General features: G+C 42.0%; 3 protein-coding genes across 4 annotated transcripts in view; all 3 read left to right on the forward strand.

Moving 5' to 3' along the window:
• Nucleotides 1-7,146: 7,146 nt before the first annotated feature.
• On the forward strand, nt 7,147-8,544 carry LOC310953229 (zinc-binding protein A33-like; the record flags this gene model as incomplete). Its single annotated transcript, XM_083922191.1, has 1 exon — nt 7,147-8,544. The coding sequence occupies exon 1, from the start codon at nt 7,156-7,158 to the stop codon at nt 8,542-8,544; it is 1,389 nt and encodes a 462-aa protein (XP_083778317.1). The 5' UTR covers nt 7,147-7,155.
• A 1,376-nt stretch (nt 8,545-9,920) lies between these two features.
• Nucleotides 9,921-13,893, forward strand: tmem177 (transmembrane protein 177). Its single transcript, XM_083922322.1, has 3 exons — nt 9,921-9,967; nt 11,895-12,163; nt 12,544-13,893. Exons 2-3 carry the CDS (start codon nt 11,963-11,965, stop codon nt 13,273-13,275), a joined length of 933 nt encoding a protein of 310 aa, XP_083778448.1. The 5' UTR covers nt 9,921-9,967; nt 11,895-11,962; the 3' UTR covers nt 13,276-13,893.
• Nucleotides 13,894-16,933: 3,040 nt separating this feature from the next.
• The window catches only part of ptpn4a (protein tyrosine phosphatase non-receptor type 4a), a 77,256-nt gene continuing 70,605 nt past the window's right edge, over nt 16,934-23,584 (forward strand). For both annotated transcript variants that reach the window (XM_083921258.1, XM_083921259.1), the window contains exon 1: nt 16,934-17,430. The gene's annotated coding sequence lies outside the window, so the exon portion shown is untranslated. The remainder of the gene's footprint in view (nt 17,431-23,584) is intronic.

A 23,584-nucleotide genomic window follows, 5' to 3' on the forward strand; every position in this document is an offset into this window, starting at 1 on the left:
TGTAATTGTGACTTGTAATTATGAGACAAAATCACATAATTACAAGACCTCATCACTATAAGGTAGTTTCCTTATTCTAATTATAGGATCTTCTTTCTCTTGAGATACATCTTGTAATCATGAGGTGCTACATCTTTATTTCTTCTTCTCTGTTGATTTTCTGACATTTAACAATAGGCACTTGTGGCTTTCTGGCCTTTTACATGTGATAACATCAATCTCACAGGTTTTCTGTGAGATAAAAGGCAAACATTTAACATAAAGCGTCGTCATCAAAAATGATGACGCTCAAGAAAAAGGATACGACACTGTCTGCCCCGTTGGTTCGTTTTAGTTCGAGGTCAAAGGGACAGATACGAATCAGATCAATCAAGAGAAAAAAGGGAGGTGTGTGTGTGTGTGTGTGTGTGTGTGTGTGTGTGTGTGTGTGTGTGTGTGTGTGTGTGTGTGTGTGTGTGTGTGTGTGTGTGTGTGTGTGTGTGTGTGTGTGTGTGCGTGTGTGTGTGTCTGTGTGCGTGTGTGCGTGTGTGTGGGTGTGTGTGTGTGTGTGTGCGTGTGTGTGTGTGTGATACTAAATGAGCAAAAGGTGATATTGAAAATAGATGAGGGCAGAAGCTGTAGTCCAGTTTAATTTTGGTGATCAGTAAATCTGCATATCACGGCAAGACAGATCTGTGCAGAAGGAAGAAAAGAAGACCAATATTGTTTGTCCTACAGATTAAAAGCAGATTATAAATCACTACTGATTTCAGTCACATTCCTTCTTTTATTCTTACTCCGTAACAGGTCGATAAATAATTTGAATGCAAATTTAAGGGGGCCATGAAAGAGTGTGACTCCTAAAGGCAAAGTCTGCAGTTATTCAATTCAAACAGAGGCTGCCTGCTGTTCTGACTGACTGACTTATTCATCCGTCACACAGCTTCTGTATAGCGAAGTGCTTCCCAGAAATCTCGGTAATTATGAGCTTGTTTGTGAGCACGATGAGCATATTCTGGAAATCAGCTTGAAGCCACCGAGCATGCTGATATCTCATGAGGTGTGATATATTATTTAAAGAGAGATATGACAGTTAGTGAGTGCACACATGTTCACAGAAACAAAACACGCGCATGCACATTTTCCACATTACTGGCAAGACTGTTAATGATGTAGCGGCCCATTACCAGTAACTGTCAGAGATGCATGTAAGAGAGAGAGGGAGGGAAAGATGTAAATAATTCAATCGAAAAGAGGAAGAGGGCGCTTGTTATGAGTTTTACCTCTGTAAATAATCCAGACATTATACGTTTTAGAACTCATGTCACAGTCACGTGATAGGAAGTGAAGTTCTCTCTCTCTCTCTCTTTTCTCTCTCTCTCTCTTTCTATTATTATACCTTAACATAATTTCATGTGGTGTTAAATTATCTTTCTTTGGATTGTCAGGACTTTAAACAAAAAGACATTGGAAGCACACTTACCCTCATAAGGTGCAGATAAATAAAGGATTGATGGCAATGCAGCCAACCCAAACAAGTAGTACCATTAAAGGGAGTAGTAAAGGCAGTGTGCATGAAGGGAGTCAGTCCCCAGAAGTACCAGAGCTTCTGGGTTGACTTGGTGCACCATTAAACACAAATGGCACTTTGTGGGATGGGATAGAAATGGATATTTCCACATCTCAAGAAATGTTTTCTACAGCTGGAAAATTGATCCAGTATCCACTACATTTAACTCCAGGATTTTCTTTAGATAGTAAATCAAAGGTAATCAGGATTTAAACAGGGTTTTTCCACTCTGTCCGTCTGGAAGTCTCTCACTTTGCTCTCTTTGAGGTAAGGACGTATTGATTTAGGCTTTGGAAGACTTGTAGGAAGCAATCATGAGGTGGTGAATTGATTGACTCGCTCACTGATTTATTTATTTTTTTTCATTCACTGAGAGCTCACTCCACTGGATTGGAGGACAAGTTGATGGGATCTTAATTAGAGAATTGATTGTTTCTTTAGATGCTGCTGGCGTTTGGAGGGCACAGTCGGGTACAGTGAGCCTTTTTGATGGCAGCCCTGCACCTACAGTCACAGGAAGACCGATGGCCATGGACACAATTATATGAGACCTAACAATGTGTTTAGCATTTGTACAAATTGGAGTGTTGTCTGTCCCATTAGGGGACATAAAAAAGATCACAGTTGAGCATGTCCACGTCGAAAAATGGAATTGACATTCAGTGTCATGGTTCATTAAGCCCCAGTGATGTCTGTGAGTGTCACTCAGTATTGATGCACTTTGTAAATGTGTGTAAAAAAAACATCAAATCCAACGCACATCCACGTCCAGCAAATAACCTCACTGACCCCTCCAGAACATCAGACTTCTTCACCACTTGACATGACACATGGTAAATTGTAAATGGACTTGTACTTATATAGCGCCTTTCTAGTCTTCTGACTACTCAAGGTGCTTTCACAGTGTTTGTCACATTCACCCATTCACACAGACATTCACACTGTTGGCAGTGGACATCTACATACCATCTAATCTAATGTAACCATTCACACCACATTTACCCATGCGCAGCACGGGGAGCAATCCGGGGTTCAGTCTCCAATCTCTCGAATGGAGGTTGACCCACTCTGCCTCTGAGCCACATGGACAAACCAACATGTCTCAAATCGTACAGAATGCAGCTTGTCTGAATTCAGTTTTGGTTTGGTTGGTCTCGAACCTGGGCGATTTCAGGCTGGTTTAAAATGCCACGGACCAACCAGTGCCAGTGCAAGAGGTCACGGATACCAGTATCAGCTTTTGAAAAAAAAGGTACCTGCCAAGTTTTTTATCTGCAGACATGGTTGTGGCTTCTTCCTGCATGCACTGTGTAGAAAGAAACACATGGAAACATATGAAACTCACATATAAATTGCTTCCAGTTCATCACTGGACTGACACACCTCTGGCACGTGGCTGCCGTGAACACACAATACTCTTTTGTATTTATTTGAGATTTAGGTCAGAATAGAATACAATACAATAGAATAGGGGAATCTCTCTGTCTCTTTCCCTTCAGACACACATAATACACGTACACAGTGACACACACTTCCATCACCCCTTGCCTGTTTCCATGGAGACAGTAGTGAGCTGTTTCTTCACTAGAATCAGACCCTCTTTCTTGATCACAATACATATGTACAAACACATGCATGCCCACAAATGCACTTCAAAGAGAGGCATTTTTTAGTTTGACCAGATCAGTCTGCCCTACGACGTACAACATAGAGCTTCTCCCTGCATGTACAAGGTTGTATTGGTTATGCATCATCAGTAACAGGTGCTATGGAGATGACTCTAATAATCTAGTTCTCTCTGTGTAAATTCACTTTTCCAGATTTAGATAGATATACTGCAATGAAGAAAGGAATGACTTAGCTCAATAAACAGAGGAAAATGAAGGTTTGAAAAGGTAAAATCTGCTTTTTGTTTAAATGGATGACATAAATGGCATGGTGACCAATGACTTTACTGCGAAATGTTCAAAATGCCTGAGCGATAGACCAGCCACTCTCGTGTTCTGCAAGATTAAAAGAACCCGTTGTAAAGGTCTGTCTGATGGCAAGGGAACATTTTTTTCTCAAGTGCGGAGTGACACTGAATTGTGAAATATAATTAGATGGCATAGCTGTTGTATTTGGTTATTGTACAGCAGCTATGAACCAATCAGACTGCTTTATTTGACCTGTTTCATACCTTATGTTATACTATGTTGCTACCCTTCAGTGTTCGATCTTCTGCTAGCAGGATAAGTTTGGGTGGGGAAAGTGAAAATACAGCCAAAGTGCCCTTGAGCAAGGCCAGTGGAGCTCAGTGGCCAGCAGATCAGGGGGTTCCTGCAAAAAACATTTGAACCTGAATAAATAAAGGTTAAAACATTGTTTTTTAATTAAATTAATCAAAAAAGGCTTTACCGAGACATTTCACTTAACAGTTATTTAAGGGATGTGATGTCGAGTGAAGTGTCAAAGGGGTCTTCAGCGTTTTTTAGGCCAAGGACCCCTTAGCTGAAAGAGAGATGAAGCAGGGACCCCCTACTACAAAAACTGTATTAAATCGAAGAGAACATATTTCTCCTGTATTAGCCTCTTTGCACAGGCTACCTGTAAAATATAGAATAGAATAGAATTTAAAATCCTTCTCCTTACCTACAAGCTCTTATTGGTCAGGCTCCGTCGTATCTTAAAAAGCTCATAGTACCGTATCGCCCGACTAAATCACTGTGCTCTGAGAATGCAGGGCAACTAGTCGTTTCTAGAGTCTCCAAAAGTAGAATGGGAGGCAGAGCCTTCAGCAACCAAGCTCCTCTTTTGTGGAACAAACTCCCAAGTATTATTCAGAATACAGACACTGTCCCCATATTTAAGAGTAAACTTAAAACTTTCCTTTTTGATAAAGCTTACAGCTAGGGCTTACGAGCCCTTAGCAATGTTGTTATTTTTAAGATGATTTCTTCAAGACAGATGTGCGTCCTCCACAGAGCTGGGTCTGTCCGACGTTCCTGCCTGTAATAGGGAAGGTTTTCAACGCCACTGTACTCTACGGGGGAATTGTTGGGTCTATGTGGATCATAAATGGGTCATAGAGTGTGGTCTACACCTAGTCTGTAAAGTGTCCTGAGATAACTTTTGTTATGATTTGGCACTATAAATAAAATAGAATTGAACTGAATTATTAAATTGAGTTGCGTACTAAATTGGTTCCAACAGCTGGGGTGGCCTAAAGCCTATACACACAGCTTTGTATGGTGCATACAATACTAAGATATTGCAGTGATCCTTATTAACATATTTATATATTTATACATCATATGTTAATGTTAAACATACATTTGGAATGAATCCTTCCATTCAATGGTATCTGTACATGGCTACCCTAGTGGATACCTTACCCTAGTGACTACCTTACCTACCTTTACTGTTCCAGCAGTTGCACATTGTGATATTAAATATTGTAAATAGAGGATCACGCAGTAAGACTTTTCTCACTGCTGTCTTAAGTAACTGCACAACTTTCACTTCCTCCTCCTACCACGACCCCACCGCCACGTGCAGCCAGCGAGTACAGGGAAATCAGCTGTTATGTACCTGGTTCCAGCTTTCATTTTCATCCTATGCATGAGCACCAAGCTCAGCTACACCATTAAAATTTAACATCAGCTCACGGCCACGTACCCACGTCTCAGGGCTCCTCAAAGGAAACACACACCGTTACAGATCTGCAGCAACCACGCATGTGTTCGGCTCTTCCTCTTTTTACAAATGTGCATGGGATTGCATGCATGTTTTACTCAATCTAGGGACGTGGAATATATGCATGTGCAACGACGCACAGTAACCTCATTACAGAAGCCAGGCTCTTTTGAAAGAATGGAAATATACCAATAGGGCTGTAATGAACCATTCATCACACCCACAGATGACAGAAGCAGCTCGGGGGAAAATAGATGTGGGGGAGAGCAGCTTTAAAGCTATTCTGATGAGCTCCACCTGTTTTGTTTCTCATTTTTCTTTTCCAATCATTGTGACGTTTGCTTTCTAATGACTGCTACTGATTACTCTCTAACTATCTTACGATATCTGTACAAATACTGCTCTGCTTCATCTGTTTCTCTAACAACACATAACATAGGCTACAATAAAAAAAATTTGTTTGCCTAAATTGACCTTTAGTAACCTTGTTTATCCAGATGTCACCACAGTAACCTTAAATTACATGTACATTCTATTTTTTTTTAATTATTATTTCTACTTTCCTCTATTCTAGTATTAAAAATGTATGATGTGATTTAATCTTTACTTGAAGGCAGAAGGGAATTCAGTGTTTGGATGTATAGAGACACATAGAAATACAGCTGAAATCAATATATTTGGTTAGTTTATAGATATATTTATTTATCTATTTTTATTGCAATGATGTAGAATCTTCAACAGTTCCTTGTCCAGGAAAAACAGGGGAGGGAAGAATAATCTCAACTCTCTTCCTCCTGGATTTCCTGATAAAAAGCACATTCACACTTGAACCTCTTCTTGGAAATATTCACTCCATCCTTCATTAATTTCAACTAGAATGCGTTTGATGATAAAAACAAGAATGCATGTCCTGTTTAATGCCAGCTCTGGCTGCCTCCAGCTGCCTCGCAGGTCAAAGTTCCCTTTTGTTTAACTGTGACTTGACATGAAAAAGGTTGTCATGTTTGACAATTGAGAAGTCAAGTGTGCCATCACCACTTTTTGTACGTGTCATGCTAGTAGACTAGATTGTTGCCCTCAGAAACAGTTTATAGATTAGAATTGCTCTGCTACATATTTCATTATTTTCATTCCCTTTAATGTCCCCACTAAGAAAAAAACAGTAGAATTTGTTTTCTATTAATTTTCTATCTTTCTTACAATCACAGTGCTATCTATGTATCTAAAATGTTAGCAACCTCATTAGTGCTGTGGTTCTGAGTCATAGACTTGTAGTAGCCTACCATCACAGTACAAATAACATTAAATATTTGGTATTAACAACCATGCATATTCAGACTCAAAAATGGTTAGTTAACATATTCATAGACAGTAAAGAAACTCCTACTAAATTCATACTTATTTGATTATTTCAGTATATATATATAAATATATACAATGGAATAATATTCACATATTAACAACAATGAATGATGAATGATTTTTAAAAAAGACATGACAAATTGTCTCTATACCTTAAAGGAAAAGACCAAAATAAAAACCGAAACAAAGAACCTTCATGAGTGGCTTTCAATTCTGAGAATAAGATCAGAAATCATGTACATTTCGCATGTGTAGCTCTTATGCTCTTCCGTAGCTGTTTTCTTTCTTTTGTTTGTATTTTATATTCACAGACCAAGAAATAGACCTTTTCAATGGTTGCTAGGCAACAGCCTTGGTCCATGGTAACTTCCTGTCAGCAGACGTAATTCACATACACTGCAACAGGAAATAAACTAGGACACATTTTGAATGTCTATGTCTTTGAAAAGGTCCATGCTAGCTTCTGTGCTTCATACTCCGGTGCGGTAGGTGGCGGCATGTAGCTAAAGTTGGTAAAACTTCAAAAACAAAAAAACACTCAAAGAAGACGAAGAGAAAGTAAGAGAGAGATGGCGTCCAGCTGGTCCGTACCGACTTCGGAGCTCTCCTGTCCGGTGTGCCAGGACATTTTTAAAGACCCGGTTCTTCTTCCTTGTAGCCACAGCTTCTGTAACGCCTGTGTGAAACAGTGGTGGAGTACGAAAGGACAACGGCAGTGTCCCGTTTGCAAGACCGTGTCTTCAAATAATGCACCGCCCTGCAACCGGGTTCTGAAGAACCTGTGTCACGCTTTTCTGCTGGAGGTATGCTCCGGGGTCATCTGCCACCTCCACGTCGAGAAGTTCGAGCTGTACTGCCGGGACCACCAGACTCCTGTCTGTCTCCTCTGCAGAGACTCGAAACAACACCAGAACCACACCTTTACTCCCATCGACGAGGCTGCCGACTTTCACAGACGTGCTCTCCGGGGATGCCTGACTCCTTTGCGGGAGAAAGTGAAACTCCTGAATGAAGTGAAACTCAGCTACGAAAAAATTGATGAAGGAATTAAGGAGCAAGCTCAGGACACGGAGAAGAAGATAAGAGATGAGTTTCAGGTGCTTATGGGTTTTTTGCTCAGGGAGGAAGCGGCCAGGATCGCTGCACTGAAGAGAGAAGAGGAACTCAAAACAAAGGTGATGAAGGACAAGATTGCACTTTTGACCAGTGAGGTAAATACCCTGGAAAGTACCATCAACACCATAGAGGCAGGGCTCGGAGATGATGACACGCCGTTCCTTCTGAAAGTCCAGGATATTACAAGAGCTGCCCAGCGCCCCCTGCCGGATGACCCGGAGCAGGTCACAGCACCGCGGATCGATGTTGCCAAATACCTGGGGAATATGAGGTTTACCGTGTGGTGCAGAATGAAGGACATCGTGTCGTTCACCCCTGTAATCCTGAATCCCAACACGGCCCACCCGGAGCTCCAGCTGTCTGAAGGTCTGACCCAGGTAAGATGTGGACCCAAACAGACTTCTGCTCAGAGCCCAGAGAGGATACAGCACCGCAGCGTCCTGGGCTCAACAGGCTTCACCTCAGGGACTCACAGATGGGACGTTAACGTCGAAGACAATCCCATATGGGCACTGGGTGTGATGGCACCGGATGCAGAGAGCATACTATCCGGGTTATGGATGGTGAGGTTCTGCCACGGTAAATACACAGCATACTCGCCCTCCCGCCCAGCATCTGTCCTCCCATGGAAGAACAGGCTCCAGAAGGTCAGAGTGCTCCTGGACCGGGACAGAGGGAAGCTGTCCTTCTTGGATACAGATAGGAAAACAGTCATCCATACCTTCACACACACATTCACAGAGACGCTGTTTCCATACATCAACACCTGGAGTGACCTCCCACTGAAGATACTGCCGGTGAAGCTCTCTTTGATGGCAACACCCTGCAGGGCTCAGCAGTGACTTTGAAAAGGGGCTGCCAGGGTTTACGGAAAATTCAAATACGATTACTGTGTTAAGTCACTTTTTTTGTGTTGAGTAATTATAGGACAGACTACTATGCAGAGAGTTACGACATCAAATAATACAAGCTTTATTAATATTAACCAAACATTTTCAAGCTGTAAGATCATTTAATTTGCTTTACAGTACTGTCTGGTAGGATTCTAGTTTGTCATATCTGTTTTTTATGTTCAGTCAGCATTGGTTGCACATTTTTCTAACTGTTGGCAACAGTTCGCCTACTGTCCAGCCCTGTTGATTTGCTGATGCACCTACTTACAAAAAAAAGTTATTCTTATTTTTATTAAGCCAGATCATTTTTTTATTTATCTCTCGATACATTGCAGCCTGTTTATGAATACTGTATGCAACCCGATCACAACAGCATGTGCTCGTGGAAATTGCAATGACTGAAGGCCTAGATGCTGCAGGGAACATTTAATAGTTTTATATTCAGAGATGTGTGCAATAACAAATATAACTTAGTACTTAGTGTGCCACTTTTTTTTTTATTGTTTCTGTATTTTTCTTCTCTGCTACACTGGTGGAGTGCCTTTGTCTTATAACGTTTTATATGCTTAACTTTGGGCCACAAGTGCATCAAAGGAGAAATCACTGTATTATAAACAATAGATAAATAAATAAATTAAAGTTATGTAAGAAAGAATGTGACTTTTTAAAACTATCTGGTCGTGTGGAGGGTAACAGGTGAATTCACCTGTTTTTCTATAACCTGTCATTGCATAACTATTTTCAGCTGTGTTTATTAATCACACTCCTTGGTATGTGGTTTACATGGATAATTCTGTACAGCTGAAAGATGATAACCTATGCAAATGTGGGTCTTGTTTTACCATTCAATCCCTTTTTTATGTACAGTACAGTACATTTAACATAACACAATACTTGTCATATCTGATGCTCAAACATCCAAATATCGGGGGATCATTTGCTTTTTAACAAAGGCGTTATTCGGCTTATTTCATAAATGGGAGAGGTTAAAACTCTCTTGACAAAGAACAAATATGTTATTCTTTATTATAAGAAACATGATCTAGACAAAAGTTATGTCTATTTTAAATCTTCTCATTGTACATGGTAAGTTTTAGATCTATAAATGGAAATGATCTAAAGGGAGACCCAATTTTCAAACACAAAGCACTGACGAATGAGAGAGCCATTAAATGTCTTTGTAAACTTTTATGAACATTGAATAAAAACAAATGTGAGGGGGAAAACACACCGTGAAATACTTTAAAATCTACTGTCGTAAAACTGTCGTGCAACACCACGACGACGACGGCAAAACCGCTTTACGGACTAGATTTGCTGTCATGTCGGCTGTCCTTGCAAATATGTGGAGAACGTAACAGGAACAGAACATGTAAGCGTATTTGTTTTCTATGCAGACAGTAAATGCATATACATTTAGCCTATTTGTGTTTATATCGAGCGAGCTAACGCTAAAGCGGTTAAATATAGTGAAGTGTCCTTATTCTTCCAGTTACCTAAGGATGTAATACAATGTAGATAATGTGGAGAAAACAACACAACGAACACAATGTGTCAGTGCGCGGCAGGAGAGTTGGTCAACGGTGCTTATTGGGGGATTTGACTGCTGTTTTATTGAGTTTTAACGACGTTACATGCCTGGAGATAACCGTTGGCATGTACTGCGAGGCTGACTTAAATAAGTCAGTGCTGAGGAAATCAAATGGAGCAGTGAATGACTCAGAACCACGACGCTAATAGGGTCGCTAACATTTTAGATATGAAGATAAACCCTTACTACAACGCATACAAACAGGAAACACATGCATGCGGAAATATGTACAGAGAATATATGTAAGCAACACAGGACATGGGAACTTGTGGAGTGCGGTCAAGCCAGCCAACACTTATCTGTTGCGTTACGGTACGGGTGCCCGACTTGGCCAAAGTGGATGGGAAAGCAGTTTTTTATACCCTGGGCAAATTTCCTGATTTTCAAGAGTTAATTCAAATGATTCCATAGGAGGTTTGAAAAATATTCAGCAAACCTCCTATGGAATAATTTTAATTAACCTAGAAAATCAGGAAAATTATCCATTCGCCAATATGCACTTTGACACTGGGAGGGATTTTGGATCTAATTTGAAACCATACAGTAAAATGTCTTGATAATTTCCATAATGATAGTCAGGATCACTGTGAACAAGAATCCATTGAAAATATTTTTTATTAATTCTTGAAAATCAGGAATTTTTCACAGGGTATAAAAAACTGCTTTCCCATCCACTTTGGCCAAGCCGGGCACCCGTACCGTAAGTGCTGTAATAGACACGCAACATATACTAAGTGGCGGCTGGCTTGACCGCAGTAACTTGTGGTTAGGGGTAAGGGGAGTAAGTTTAGATTTAAGTAGGTGGCATGTTTGAAGCAGGACTGATGACATACGGTAGTCTTGTCCAGTATGTAGTTTAATACTATAAATACTACTAATACATTATTTTTATATAGGACCTATACAGGACATGCAGCACAGCTTCATAATATGACAAGAATCTGACAGAAATAACATCAAAAAGGAATAGAATGGCATAATTACTGGGGAATAAAACACACTTTATAGTAGTTACAATTGGCTGAAAATATAATGTATATAATGTTAGTAAGTGGGGCATAGGTGGAGGAGATTTTAAGTTTTAACGCAAAAACTCTGCAAGTATTTTGCTTCAAGTGCACAGTCTATTAATTGGTGCCTGGGACTCTGGGGTTATAAATAAACAGGGTATACTTTTCACTTCTCTTTGCATTTCAGGCTGAAACAGGAGATTTATTGGTCGCTTCGCACAGCCTATAGAGTCAAATAAGTTTAGAAAATTGTCACAAACTGCACCATGAGACCAGGAAAGACGTGTTCCCATGCTAAATCCCTGGAGTAGCCTTTATCTGCATACTGAGACATACACTAACATAATGCATTAGTTGTTTCAGCTATTATGTTCCCATCCAGTGTTCATGTCTTCTGTGTTAACCTTGAAAACAAAATGACCAGGGACTGCCGTGTACACCCGCTAACTGAAGCTAACTAAATACGGCCTGGGATGAAGGGGATGTTAAGGAGGCCTAGTGGTTAAGGAGAATATTGCTTCAACAGGACAACAAAGGTCGCCTGCAGTGTCCCTGAGAGAGACACTCATTACATAATCTACCTATCAGCTTTGAAAGGGAAGAAATCTTCTAACAGCGTCACCTTTCTGTTGAACTCGCTCTCTCCATATCTATTACATGCAGTATACCCATGAACGTATTGTCTTCCTCCTTCACAGATGCAGACGACGAAAGTCCACAGCGCCCAACTGACACAGAATCGTCCATTAAAAACAAGGACGTTACAATGGCGTCTCGCTTACTCAAGTACTCAGTGCTTCTGCAGAAGTACAGGACTCCGCTGATTGTTGTGAGCTGTGGCGGGGTCTTTGCAGCCAACATGTTCTACCATGCGTTCCCCGATGTGTCCTACCGTCAGCTCTATCAGGCCTGGTCCAAAGGAGAACCGGCCACTCTGACCGAAAAGCTTGAGGATGTTTTCCAGCAGGTAGTGTTGCCCAGTCTGCCTTCACAGGTCACATTTAATAACAGCTGTTTCAGATTCATACAATTACTGGCAAATGAGTATAAAAGACGCAACAAAAATGCAAGAAATTCCCTTCACTGCCAGCTATTGAACTATTAAAAAGCACTATGTTCTAGCAATAACAGTCATGTCATTATATAAACACATAACATATTTACAGTAAATTGAGTAAAAAGAATGGTCAAATTCAATAAATATCAGCACTCTCAAACAGCATGTTTCCATTCACAAAACAATACAGTCATAGTTTGTGGAAGAGCAATACCATTAAAGTAGAGTATTGCAATGTTCAGTGAACATAAAAATCCTAATTCCAATGCTGCTGCTGTTGTCATATGTAGGTTTTGAAGGACTATGGCATCAGCTCACCCAAGAATTTCTCTGCCTTCGCCTCCTTTGGGTTCCATCCAGTTGGTGCTGGTGTGCCATGGCTCTTTGCAGGGGCCCAAATTGGCATTCCAGCAAACTTTAACAGCACGTCCGATGACCCAAGCGGAATTACCAACCGCTCCATTTTCATCAACGGCAAAGTGGTGGACTGGAGCAGCGACACTGGCTCCGCTCTACAGGAGGCACTGGTGTTTTCCCGTGAGGCGCAGAAATTTGCCATAGCACGAGAAGTGGCCCGCTTGCAGTCCGGAGGGCCTATTTTGAGTGCGGCTGTTGCTCCGTTCTGCCTGGCTGGGGTTTGGGTGTACAGCGTGCTTATGAAGCAGGTGTTTGGGCTCCACACTGGGCCTCTACTACTTCGCGGGGGTGTGAATATTCTGGCGCTGGGGCTCAGTGCTGTGTCCTACTTACTCACCTCAGATGCTGTCAATCAGTGGATCGACTATAGCTCAGACCAGCGCGCGGCGGGAGTGTCCCGCGATTACGCCAAAGGAGGGGTGGAGTTTTACGATAAGATCCTGTCCAGGAACAAGACGCTGCGCTCTCTGATGGGGCAGAAGGGACAGGAGATGTATGCTCCCAGTGGGAACTTGTTTCCTGCACACCTCCTTCAGCTGAAACACACACCGTACACATCCAGGAGGGAAGGGATCCTCACTCTGCTGAGAGAGGAAAAAGCTTAAAAAGAAATGTCCCCTGAAGCTATTATGATGAATGAGTTGTGCCTATCATTGAATATGCTGCTGAAACGTGGCAGGGTAAGAGGATACTGGAGGTTTTCTTAGAAGCAAATGACCTCGGCCGTAAGAATTTAAAAAATGTATTTCATAGAAATATATCTGAAAGATACTAATTACAAGACTGTCTTGGGGTGTCAAATATTTAGTGGCCATCAGGGATGTTGACTTATTCATGCAACAAAAGGCAGGTTTTTGATGGTTACCCGATACCCGTACAAATTCACAGTTTTGTACTCTGTATAGAAAATGTGATGAAATATGTTATTTGAACAGACATGGGGGAACAGTATTTCACATGCAGAAAAGGTGTGATTGTTATTTGACTCTAGATATTACAATTGGAACCTGTCGGGAATGATCAGTGTAGTAAAACACTGTTTAACAGGTCAGTTAATCCGTATCACAACAAGAAACCTGTTTCCCTGCAAACGTTTATGGAATCCAGCCATCCATCGTTTCTGTTAGTTTTATTTATCCAGGTTTTGAGATGTCCACCTGCAAGATTTCTGCCACACCCCCATTACAATCAGGATGAATGGAAAATTTGTTTTGGGTTTTGGATCCCAGCATTCGAAAAATAAAATCTATGAAAAGCAAACATCATCATCATCATTTCCTCCCACAAACAATGTTCTGGTTACCCTGGATTAGCGGTGGATTATCTTGCGTGACGCTCACATAATTTCCAACCGGTGCAATTTTTTGTGTTTTTTTGCATCATCACTACACAGTTTCTTAAGGTGTGTCACCTCTCCATGAAAGGCAAGTAAATCCGTTGTGGAGTAAAATATGTTTTCATGTTATGGAATCAACTAGCGCTTATAATATGTGTACTATTCATATTTTGGTGGGTAAATATGAAAGCAGTGAACTGGTCAGTAATTTACCAGTGTATCTATAACAAAGCTCTCTCCCTGTAGTCTTTATACCTGTAGCCATTTCACCCACTCACTCATCTTCAACATCTTATCTGGGGTCAGGTCGCAGGGGGAGCAGCTCTAGCAGAGGACCCCAAACTTCCCTTTCCCGGGCCACATAAACCAGCTCTAACTGGGGGATCCCGAGGCGTTCCCAGGCCAGTGTGGAGATATAATCTCTCCACCTAGTCCTGGGTCTTCCCCGAGGGACGCGCCCAGGAGGGATCCTTACTAGATGCCCAAACCACCACAACTGGCTCCTTTCAACGCAAAGGAGCAGCAGCCATTTATCTGTCCTTATATATATATATATATATATATATAATATTATATTATATAACATTATATATATATATATTATATTATATAACATATGATGGTGCTGAACTTCAGCATTCTTTTATTCCAGGTTTCTTTTATTTACAGGTCTCAAACAAGCTTTAAGGAGAGCAACACTCTACGCACCCCCAACATCATTTGCATGACCCTAACTAATTTGTTTAGCGATAATAATCTTAATATGCAGCTTATTGTGGCTCAGAACTCATCATGTAGCACCCGAGTTTCCCTTAGGTCATCTGTCTGCATATTAACAAGGTTCAGATATGGTGTTTTAATTACGCTTCATATCTTATACCCTGCGGACTGAACTAAATATAGAAGCATATAATTAATAGCGTTGTAGGAAGACATACACTGACGCTTTACATCGTTGTCCTTATGTAGACCACAGAATGGAAATATTGTGTGGAATTCACAATCCACTGCCGTTTTTCTTCAATGGGTGAATAGAATCCAAACTATAAGGCACATGTTCTGATCAAATCTGGACATAAAAAACAGACGGACTTCTTAATCAGAACAGCTTGGGTTCAGTGTTCTCTGACAGCAAGTCACAGTGCCCTTGAGCAAGGTGCAGATTTTGTTTCAGATCCATGATTATGCAGCAGATTGTGGGTTTTGACACCCTACACTCTTCATCAAGAAATGTTTTCCCAAATATGTGAAGTAAATATTATTTCACCAAAGTCAAATACCAAATCACTTTATTATGAGGTCAGACTGTGTTAAAAACCAAGTTAAAAAACAAACAACGTTGCAATGTTCCTTTTAAAAAAGATGTCAAGAGTGTTTGAGTGGATGTTTAGGTCTACTCTATCATTTTCCTGATTACAAAGTAGCTTTTTGGATGTGCATATCAACAACACTGGACTCATTGTCTTGTTCTCACCACTCTGCTTCATCTGCTTACTTCATTGTGTGCCACACAGTTACTGTACAATGGTTCATTGTTAGTTGCCATATACACAGTTTCTTTTTAAAGCCACTTGAGGTCAGTACAGCCCACATTACCACTTTCTTTCGTTCACAGTGCTTTATGAATACCAGGCTACTTCATTCATTTGGGCTGAATTGGCAGGATTGGACTACAAGAATGAATGAACGAGGACAAGAAAAAAAGAAGCCATTTTCAGAAATACATCAATATTGAAAGTCACATGATGATATTCATTCTGAAATTAAGACTCCTGTCTGGACATGGCTCTTTTCAATATAATATTCTAAAACATTCCCAGAAAGATCAAACCCAAGTGTGTTTATGCTTGCAGGTTACAGTATCAGCCATAATGAGATAGACTCCCACTGCCAATGCCCTCTGAAAAAACTGTAGAAAAGACGGTGGAGGAAGCTTGTTTCTATTATAGTGTGGTCTATCATATTTTTCATTATGCAATTTATTTGACCTACACACAAACGCGCGCGGGCGACACGGTGGAATGGTGGTTTGCACTGTCACCTCACAGCAAGAGGGTTGCCGCAGGGTTCCTGCAAGAGGTTCCCTGGTTCGAATCCGAGCTGGGGCCCTTCTGTGTGGAGTTTGCATGTTCTCCCCGTGTCTGCGTGGGTTTTCTCCGGGTTCTCCGGCTTCCTCCCACAGTCCAAAGACATGCAGCTGTTAGGTTCATTGATGACTGTGCCCGTAGGTGTGAATGGTTGTCTGTCTCTATGTGCCCTGTGATAGACTGGCGTCCTGTCCAGGGTGTACCCGGCCTCACGCCCGATGTCAGCTGGGACTCTGCAAGTGGCCCCGATAGGATTGAAGATGGATACACACACACAAACGGAGCATACAAATACATTCAAGTAGAAGAACCAAATATAAGAATATATGCATTCTACATTGTCAATACAGCACCTAATTTTCTATTATTCGGATTGTAGGTAGAACTACTGTATGTGCACTTGCAAATAACTGCCTTAACCTACGGCAATGTGTCATTTATATTTGTTTTTTTACAGCACGTGAAAAGCGGAAATAACTGACACGTCCTGCAATATATTTGACGGATTCCACATGTGCTGTAATATTATCCGGCGTCCTACACACACGGACATACACATTTTACACAGATGTTGTATACGTCCTTGTGTCACATGATGCGTCGTTTGATTGATACGAATAAATAACTGCCTTTATGTTGTTCAATACATCTAGAATTCTATGAATGTATTAGAATTATATTTTGGAGCAGTCCCACATATAGGTGCACTCTTAAAGAAACAGCGCGCCTCCCTTTCCGTGGCCCCGCCCCTGTGCGCTCGCTTTGCGCCATTACGTCGCTTTGCTGGTCGCTGCTGTGCTGCAAGGCAGACAGCAGGCGAAGCAGCTGCAGTTACCAGGGGACGCTGACAACAACGGAGAGGCTCGTGTTAGGAAAGTCAGAAACGCAACATTTGCCTGTTTTTGCGATTTGACGTCTAAAGATTTCCACTTGCAACGTTTTTTTTGAAGATCGCGTTTTCGTTCTCTTTTTTTTACGCATGCGTGGGAATATATTTTTCATTCTCGCGACCTGAACTGACTGCTAGCCGCCGTGTCTAGCCAATGGTTACTGCGGGGGCTCCTGTCTTGTGGATTATCCGTCGTCACCGAGCCAGTCGCATGGTCGAGCCCGGAGGAGGCCCCGCTCTGCTGGATGGATGTGTGTGAAGCAGCGCCGGACTCCGAGTACTGATGAAGACGGCGATAATCGTGATGATGCTCGGCTTTCATCGGCAGCGGGTCAACTGATCTTTGGATGTTCGGGCTAACGTTATATCGGCCCTACACAAAACATTTCCTCATACGGCAAACATTATATTCCTTAAAAACTGGACGCCCCTGGAGCAGTTTATGACGGTAAGAAAGACTTCATTCACAGGCCACCGGTCTTCACAGCCAGCTGACGTTAGCTGTTAGCTTAGCTTAGCGCTGTCACTTTTTATCCAAGTTGCTCCCCGCACAGATAAACGGCTCACATTGGGGAAACAGCATTGGGATAACGCTTCTCCGCATGGCCTGTTTTTTTGTACACTTGTGTCTGTTTGAGTGGGACTCCACAAAAAGAAATAGAAAGCCAAGTATTCTATACGTTTAATTCCATAACCGTACTCAGTGTGGCTGTGTAGCTTTGCCTGTTAGCTAGCTGCTTCAGCCCATTCAACATCTACAGCTTTACTTTACGTAGCTGCGAAACAGCCGTTAATACAGTGTGCGCGCTATTTGTATGCATTTTAAAGGCTTATTGAATTCATAAAACTTTGTTTTCGGTATTTATAAATGGGTTAAACGGGCCGTTAAGTTTTCATTCATTATCCAGTGTACAATAAGCCCTTTAATGACAGAGTCTAGTCGGTTCAATGGAACCAGTGCGGCGGCAGTTATGTTACTGTGGCTTTAACACTGACATTCCTTTATCATATGCAAGCGTTGTTTGACTGAGCTAATGTGTTTCTTTTACCACACAGAACCAGCGGGTAAAAGATGCACCGCTTCTTGAGATAAAATAGGGTTCTTCCATTCATTGTCGCTGATTGGTAAAGCGCCGTTTGTTACAACTGCTCTCATGTACGTGTCACATTGAAGAAATGTCACTAGAGAGGGCCTATGTATGGGTAAGCTGCTTAGTGGGACCCCGCTTTTGGTCAGCCCATGCATCGATAATTGCCTGTTTTGCGGAGTGAACGATAGAAAGGGCCTCCTGTGTGCGGAGCGGAAAGCTGTTAACTATGTGATGTTAAGTAATAGATGTGTGAGGCTTTGCTGTGATGAGGCGTCCTCCTTTTTTCGATGACGTAATCCTCCTCCACCACCCGTGCCACATCTTTTGGGTCGCAGTCGGTTCCTGTGCTGCCTGCTGCCTGCTGTTTTGCCTATGTGCTGCCGCCGCTGAGATCATATGGACCCTGCTCTGTCCCGTTTGTCTAGCCCCTCTATCTCTCCCTCCTTGGCTCTTTCTTGTCTTTTTCCCCTCTAAACTGCAAAATGACTCGATAGTCGCAGTTTAGAGTCACAATTGGTTCTGAATGGCATCTCAGTAAGGGGCAGAAACAGGAAGGAATTGTGAATGAAATCCAGTGACTGGGTTCAGTATCCGAGTGTTCTCCAATATCAGCAGCCCCCAAATTGTGGTTGGGGGTCCTCAAGTGGTCTGTGAAGGGGGTACCAGATTCCTCCACACTCCCAACCACATGGCATACTTTGTATTTCCTGTGTCATTTTTATTTTCTATCTGTAAGATTAGACGGTAACAATTGTTTTGACGCTATCTTTATCTTATTCTGAGGTATATACATATGTGAAAGAATCTCAGAGGGGGTCCAAAAGATGGTCGCCTCTGACCTGATGTTGGCATTGACCACGATACGTTCGAGAAACCTTGTCTGAGGGGGGTGGTTGCTGAAGCTGAACCACTTCTCTTGGGAATTAGGCCTGACATGTTGCACTTTTAAAAACATTTGGGACACCATTCTAGGCAGTCGGTAACCACCGTGTTGATTGTGTTTTCACAGGTTTTTTTTTATGGCAGGCAGAGTAAAGATAGGAGAGTCAGGCAATAGCATCCGGGTTTCTTTAAAGGAACAATCCCACACATCTCCGATCCCAAAGCTTTTTTCTCATACGACGTTGACTATGTTTACAATATCCAGCAAATCAGGTCCTGACATTGTTCAGAGTTGTAGCACACAGCAGGAGATTGTCTGTGTTCTTAATTACTGGAAATCCTTCGTTTGGTTTAGGCAAGCGGTGGCGCCTGGCTTCAGCTTGCAGGAGGCGGGACAACACCACAGTCACGGAGACGAGTCATTATTTGGCCATAAATACCCAAGTCTCTTGCCGTCCCTTGAACATGTCTGATGATTTCAGCGGCGGCCCATACCAACAGAAGTTCCCGAATCTCGTTGTCACTCCAGTTAGACATGTCCGTTGGCGTCATTGTGCAAATCACCCTCTTCTTCATCCTCAGATGTTTGTTTTCTTCCTGTTTTACATAAGCTGCATCATGGAACAGTCATCAACACAGCCATTTGCTCGCTGTGAATTCTATGCACAATGAGCAGCTCTATTCTCACAAGCGCTCCATCAGATATTACACTGACTTTGTACTGGGGAGCTGGCAGGGTAAAGTCAGTTTGATGTCCAGTCTAACTGATTTAGACATTTGACTGACTGACTCTGCCCGGTAATGTCTCGATAATTTCAGGTTTGCGCACTGTGTGAAAGGGCTACGCGATAGGACTGGAGGCTATATTGTGGTGCTGTTGGCACTGAAAGATGATTAAATTAGGCTGAGCAAAGTTTTTTTTCATGGATTTTGTTACTAGCAGTCTAACCATTTGGATTTACTATTATAAATGTATAAATGGTGTGCTTGGGAGAGTCCTGGATTGAACTGTAATTTGCTTTGAACTGTAATTTGCCCTTGCTCTCTCCAAAACCGAAGAAGCCTTGAGTTTTAGGAGTAGATGGACTCAGCTGGTGAGGATTAAATCGCCTGTGGCAATGGCCTTGGTTTACTTGAGCAGTGCACCTGAACCTGCCATCCCCATGTGCGTGTGTGTGCGCGTGCCTTAAAAAGTGAAGAGAGGATACGGATACTGGACGTCAGAGGAGGCACATGTGTGACAGGGCTAATGGGGATAATCGCACCTTCAAGCAAAGGGCAGAGGATCCCATGAGAGCCAATTGGGATTTATATAGTATCATCAGATCCCAAAGCAAGTTGCTCAAATTTAAATGTGGACATGTTGTATGGGCAAACTGTAATTCACCCTTACATTTATTTACAACTTTTAGTCATTTTTGGCTATTAACGAACACAATACTCACAGGTGACCAATCATTTCTGCCAAAAGCCTCACTTAAGTTGAAATTATTTTTTCGTCTTGGGGAATAGCTTGCTGGCCGGTACTATTAGCACAACAAGGGCAAAAGTAAGGATATATATAATGAGGTAAGCTGCAGCAAATTCATATCCTTAGACCTCTCACCACCAATTAATCGTCTTGTCATTTTTACAGATGTGTCTGTGTCCACAGGTTTGGCTGGAGCCTGTAGAGAAAATGCATTAAGATGACGGCCTCCTGGTTAAACATCATAAACCAGCCGCATAGCAAAGTAGTCAAAGGTCAACTATTGTTCTTGTGGATTTGAAGAGCTGAGATGTGTATACACTGTGGGATGGGCTAGGAGCACAGAACATTTGAAAAAGTCTAGGACATTATGGGCCTAAAGATAATCTGTTAAATACAAGAGGTCAGTGTTTAGGAGGAAAATATCAATCCTTTTGGATAATGCTGCATTTGTATTTTCTATCATAATTGTGTCAGTGCACGCCGATGTCATCTTTATGCACCCTGAGCTTCAGTTTCTGTCTCCCCAACAGTTCCTCCTTCCTCGCCTGCTTCTCGCTTCTTTGCTCTGACTTTTCAGCTCTTCCTTTTTCTCTCTATCTTTGCCCGGCACCTTACGTCTGGTTAGTCTCAACGTTGGAAAGGCACACCCTAGCTTTTCAGCACAATGCTCAGTAGTGCTGATGACAGCTCAATATTGGTGCTAACTGACAGTGTTGGTAAGGAGACGGCTGGCTGGGTGCTGCAAGCAAGATACATTATCAGACTTCAAAGCTGCTAGCATCTGTGTATCTTATCTTTGTAGAATTGGATCCATTGCCAGAAGAGAAAAAATAGTAATAATTTACTTTCACTTTTGTCACCATCATTTTGTTTTTTATACTTTGTCAGTGTAGCGCTACCAAGTTGCTTTGTTTCACCCCTTATGCAAATTAATGACTTTGTTATGAATACTCACACTTGTGCATGTTTCAGTTGAGTGGTACAAACCTTTAAGATCCTCCTCTTTATTTGAGTGAGACGAGGCTCGCTGTGACTTATGCTGACTGTTGGTGACAGCCCTGTCAAAGAGCAGCCTGTTCATGTTTAACCAAGAGGACCAGCTGCCTGCCCATTCTATTATAACCCTTTGGAAAGCTCACAGTCCTATTTGCAGTTGGGAAGCGCAGTAAGCAGAGCCATTGATAGACAGAGTTCGGCCATTTCAGTTAACAGTGGCTGCGCACCGACCCGACTGTTGCCAAGTTACTGGGGATTCTGTGCCAGCTTATTCCTTGAATGTTGTGCATCTTGCATCAGTAATTACACGAAGGGAATTTACTGCCAAGAAGTCATTCTGAAATGGGAGGCGAAATAGTTGCTACATTTGCAAATATACCCAATTTGGCAAGGGACGGCACAAAGACAATTTTGGTGAACATGGCAGGCTGGTAGCACCCTCAGATCACCATCATTGTCCTGTGCTACAGTACTTTGAGTCTGACTGGCGGTCCTTAAGAGAAGCAGCCAAGCAGCCATCCATTCACGTAAATATCCAGCCAGATAGCTCTCAAAAAGGCAGCTAGTTAGTGGTCTGTTGCTGGGGCGGATATGGCACAACTCTTTAGCAAAAAGTCTCCCAAGCCCCAAAGACAGCTGTGTGTGTGTTCCCTGCAAGATACCACAGCTACAGAATGCCAGGACGAAGGTGCCTTGACACATCTAGAGTCCTATACACGAAAAGCAAGAAGTGCCATATTTATAATGACGTGTAACTTTTAATTGGTAGTAAAGAATAACAGTATCAAGTGGATGCACTGGTCAGGCTTTTAGCGGTTTAGTCTCGATATCATTCAGAAAATAGAAGTTTGTAAATTTTAAGACTTATTGGACAGTGGTGGCATTGCCTTCAGGCTTATTGTTCTACGGAGTCTTGTGAGTGTGTCATTTCCGTGAAAAACATCAAATCACTCAGCAGTACCGTTTTCATGGAATGTGACCGTATAGTGGTTGCAGCTCTCCTTCGGTTCCCTTTTAATATTTCATTTTAAACATTTTTTATCAGATCAGGGTCACCTCTTCCATCCCCTCCCTCCCCTCCTCTCGCTCTCGCTCACTCTCTCTGCCAAGTGTTGGCGTATCTGGATCATGCATAACTAATCAGGTGAAACTGCATATTATGGTTATGGTGTTCTCTTTTAGTGGGCTGACCTAATGGCTTGATAAGCTGAAACAGCATGTTATCCAGCCAGAGAGAGGAGCTAGAAACAGACCCCCTACGTCTCACTCACTCACAGAATAGCTGCTTAAACCATCAGTTACATGCAGGTATACAGGAGAAAACGACAGAAAGAAACGTGACTCTACATGTGCGCACAATATCTGATTCTTATCTGTAAATAGTTTTGACACCCTTGTCATGCAGTGTAGCAGAAATCCAGTCTTGTGATCCCATATTGCTGTAATGGCCCTAACAAATCTCTATTAAGCACACATTTTTGTCACTGGCATTGGAATAAATGACGACTTATTACTGTCTCTTTAAATCGCTGAAGGACAGGTGTGGTAAAATGTGTATATCAGATATTGAGTATATCACATTCAAATGTATTCCATGGCGATCTTTTTATCTTCTAATCTACTTATACCCCAGTGTGCATTGTCATATTTCTTTCCCCCAGACCTGCATCTACAAAATGACTAAAATGTTCTGATTTAGTAAGAAATATTGACTTTTTACTCCACTAGCCAACAAGCATTTAGATCTTGGCAACATAAACAGTGGCTCTGCTGTAGATATGTGTTGTAATTCATCATCGGTAGCTGCCCTATTATAAGTCACTTGGGTGTTCCAACCCAGTTTCAGAAAAATGAAAGGCTAAATGATGCCAACAGAGCCGGAAGATAAAGCTAGCTAGATTATAGTTTAGGGGCTATGAGATAGACTTAGCTAGCTTTGCAGAGGTTGGATTAAGACAGCGCAAACATAAAGACATTAAAGGATTAACATGATCATTTATGATCACTGGATATGACATGGATAGATGCAGAGATGGCTGGGTGGCTGGACAGGTGGGCAAACAGCCGGGGGCAGGGAGGCAACTGAATGGCATGAATGGGTGGATATAATATGTGAAGCAGGAGTAGATGGATGATTTTATTGGTAAAAATAAATATGGTTA

Source organism: Echiichthys vipera, assembly GCF_963691815.1.
Source record: "Echiichthys vipera genome assembly, chromosome: 10".
Taxonomy (NCBI): domain Eukaryota; kingdom Metazoa; phylum Chordata; class Actinopteri; order Perciformes; family Trachinidae; genus Echiichthys; species Echiichthys vipera.

What these genes read in the sequence shown, in the direction of transcription:
- tmem177 (XM_083922322.1), top strand. Translation starts at nt 11,963, where the DNA reads ATGGCGTCTCGCTTACTCAAGTACTCAGTGCTTCTGCAGAAGTACAGG. An exon ending in TTGAGGATGTTTTCCAGCAG is followed by an intron (nt 12,164 to 12,543) that starts GTAGTGTTGCCC and finishes TGTCATATGTAG; the next exon opens with GTTTTGAAGGACTATGGCAT.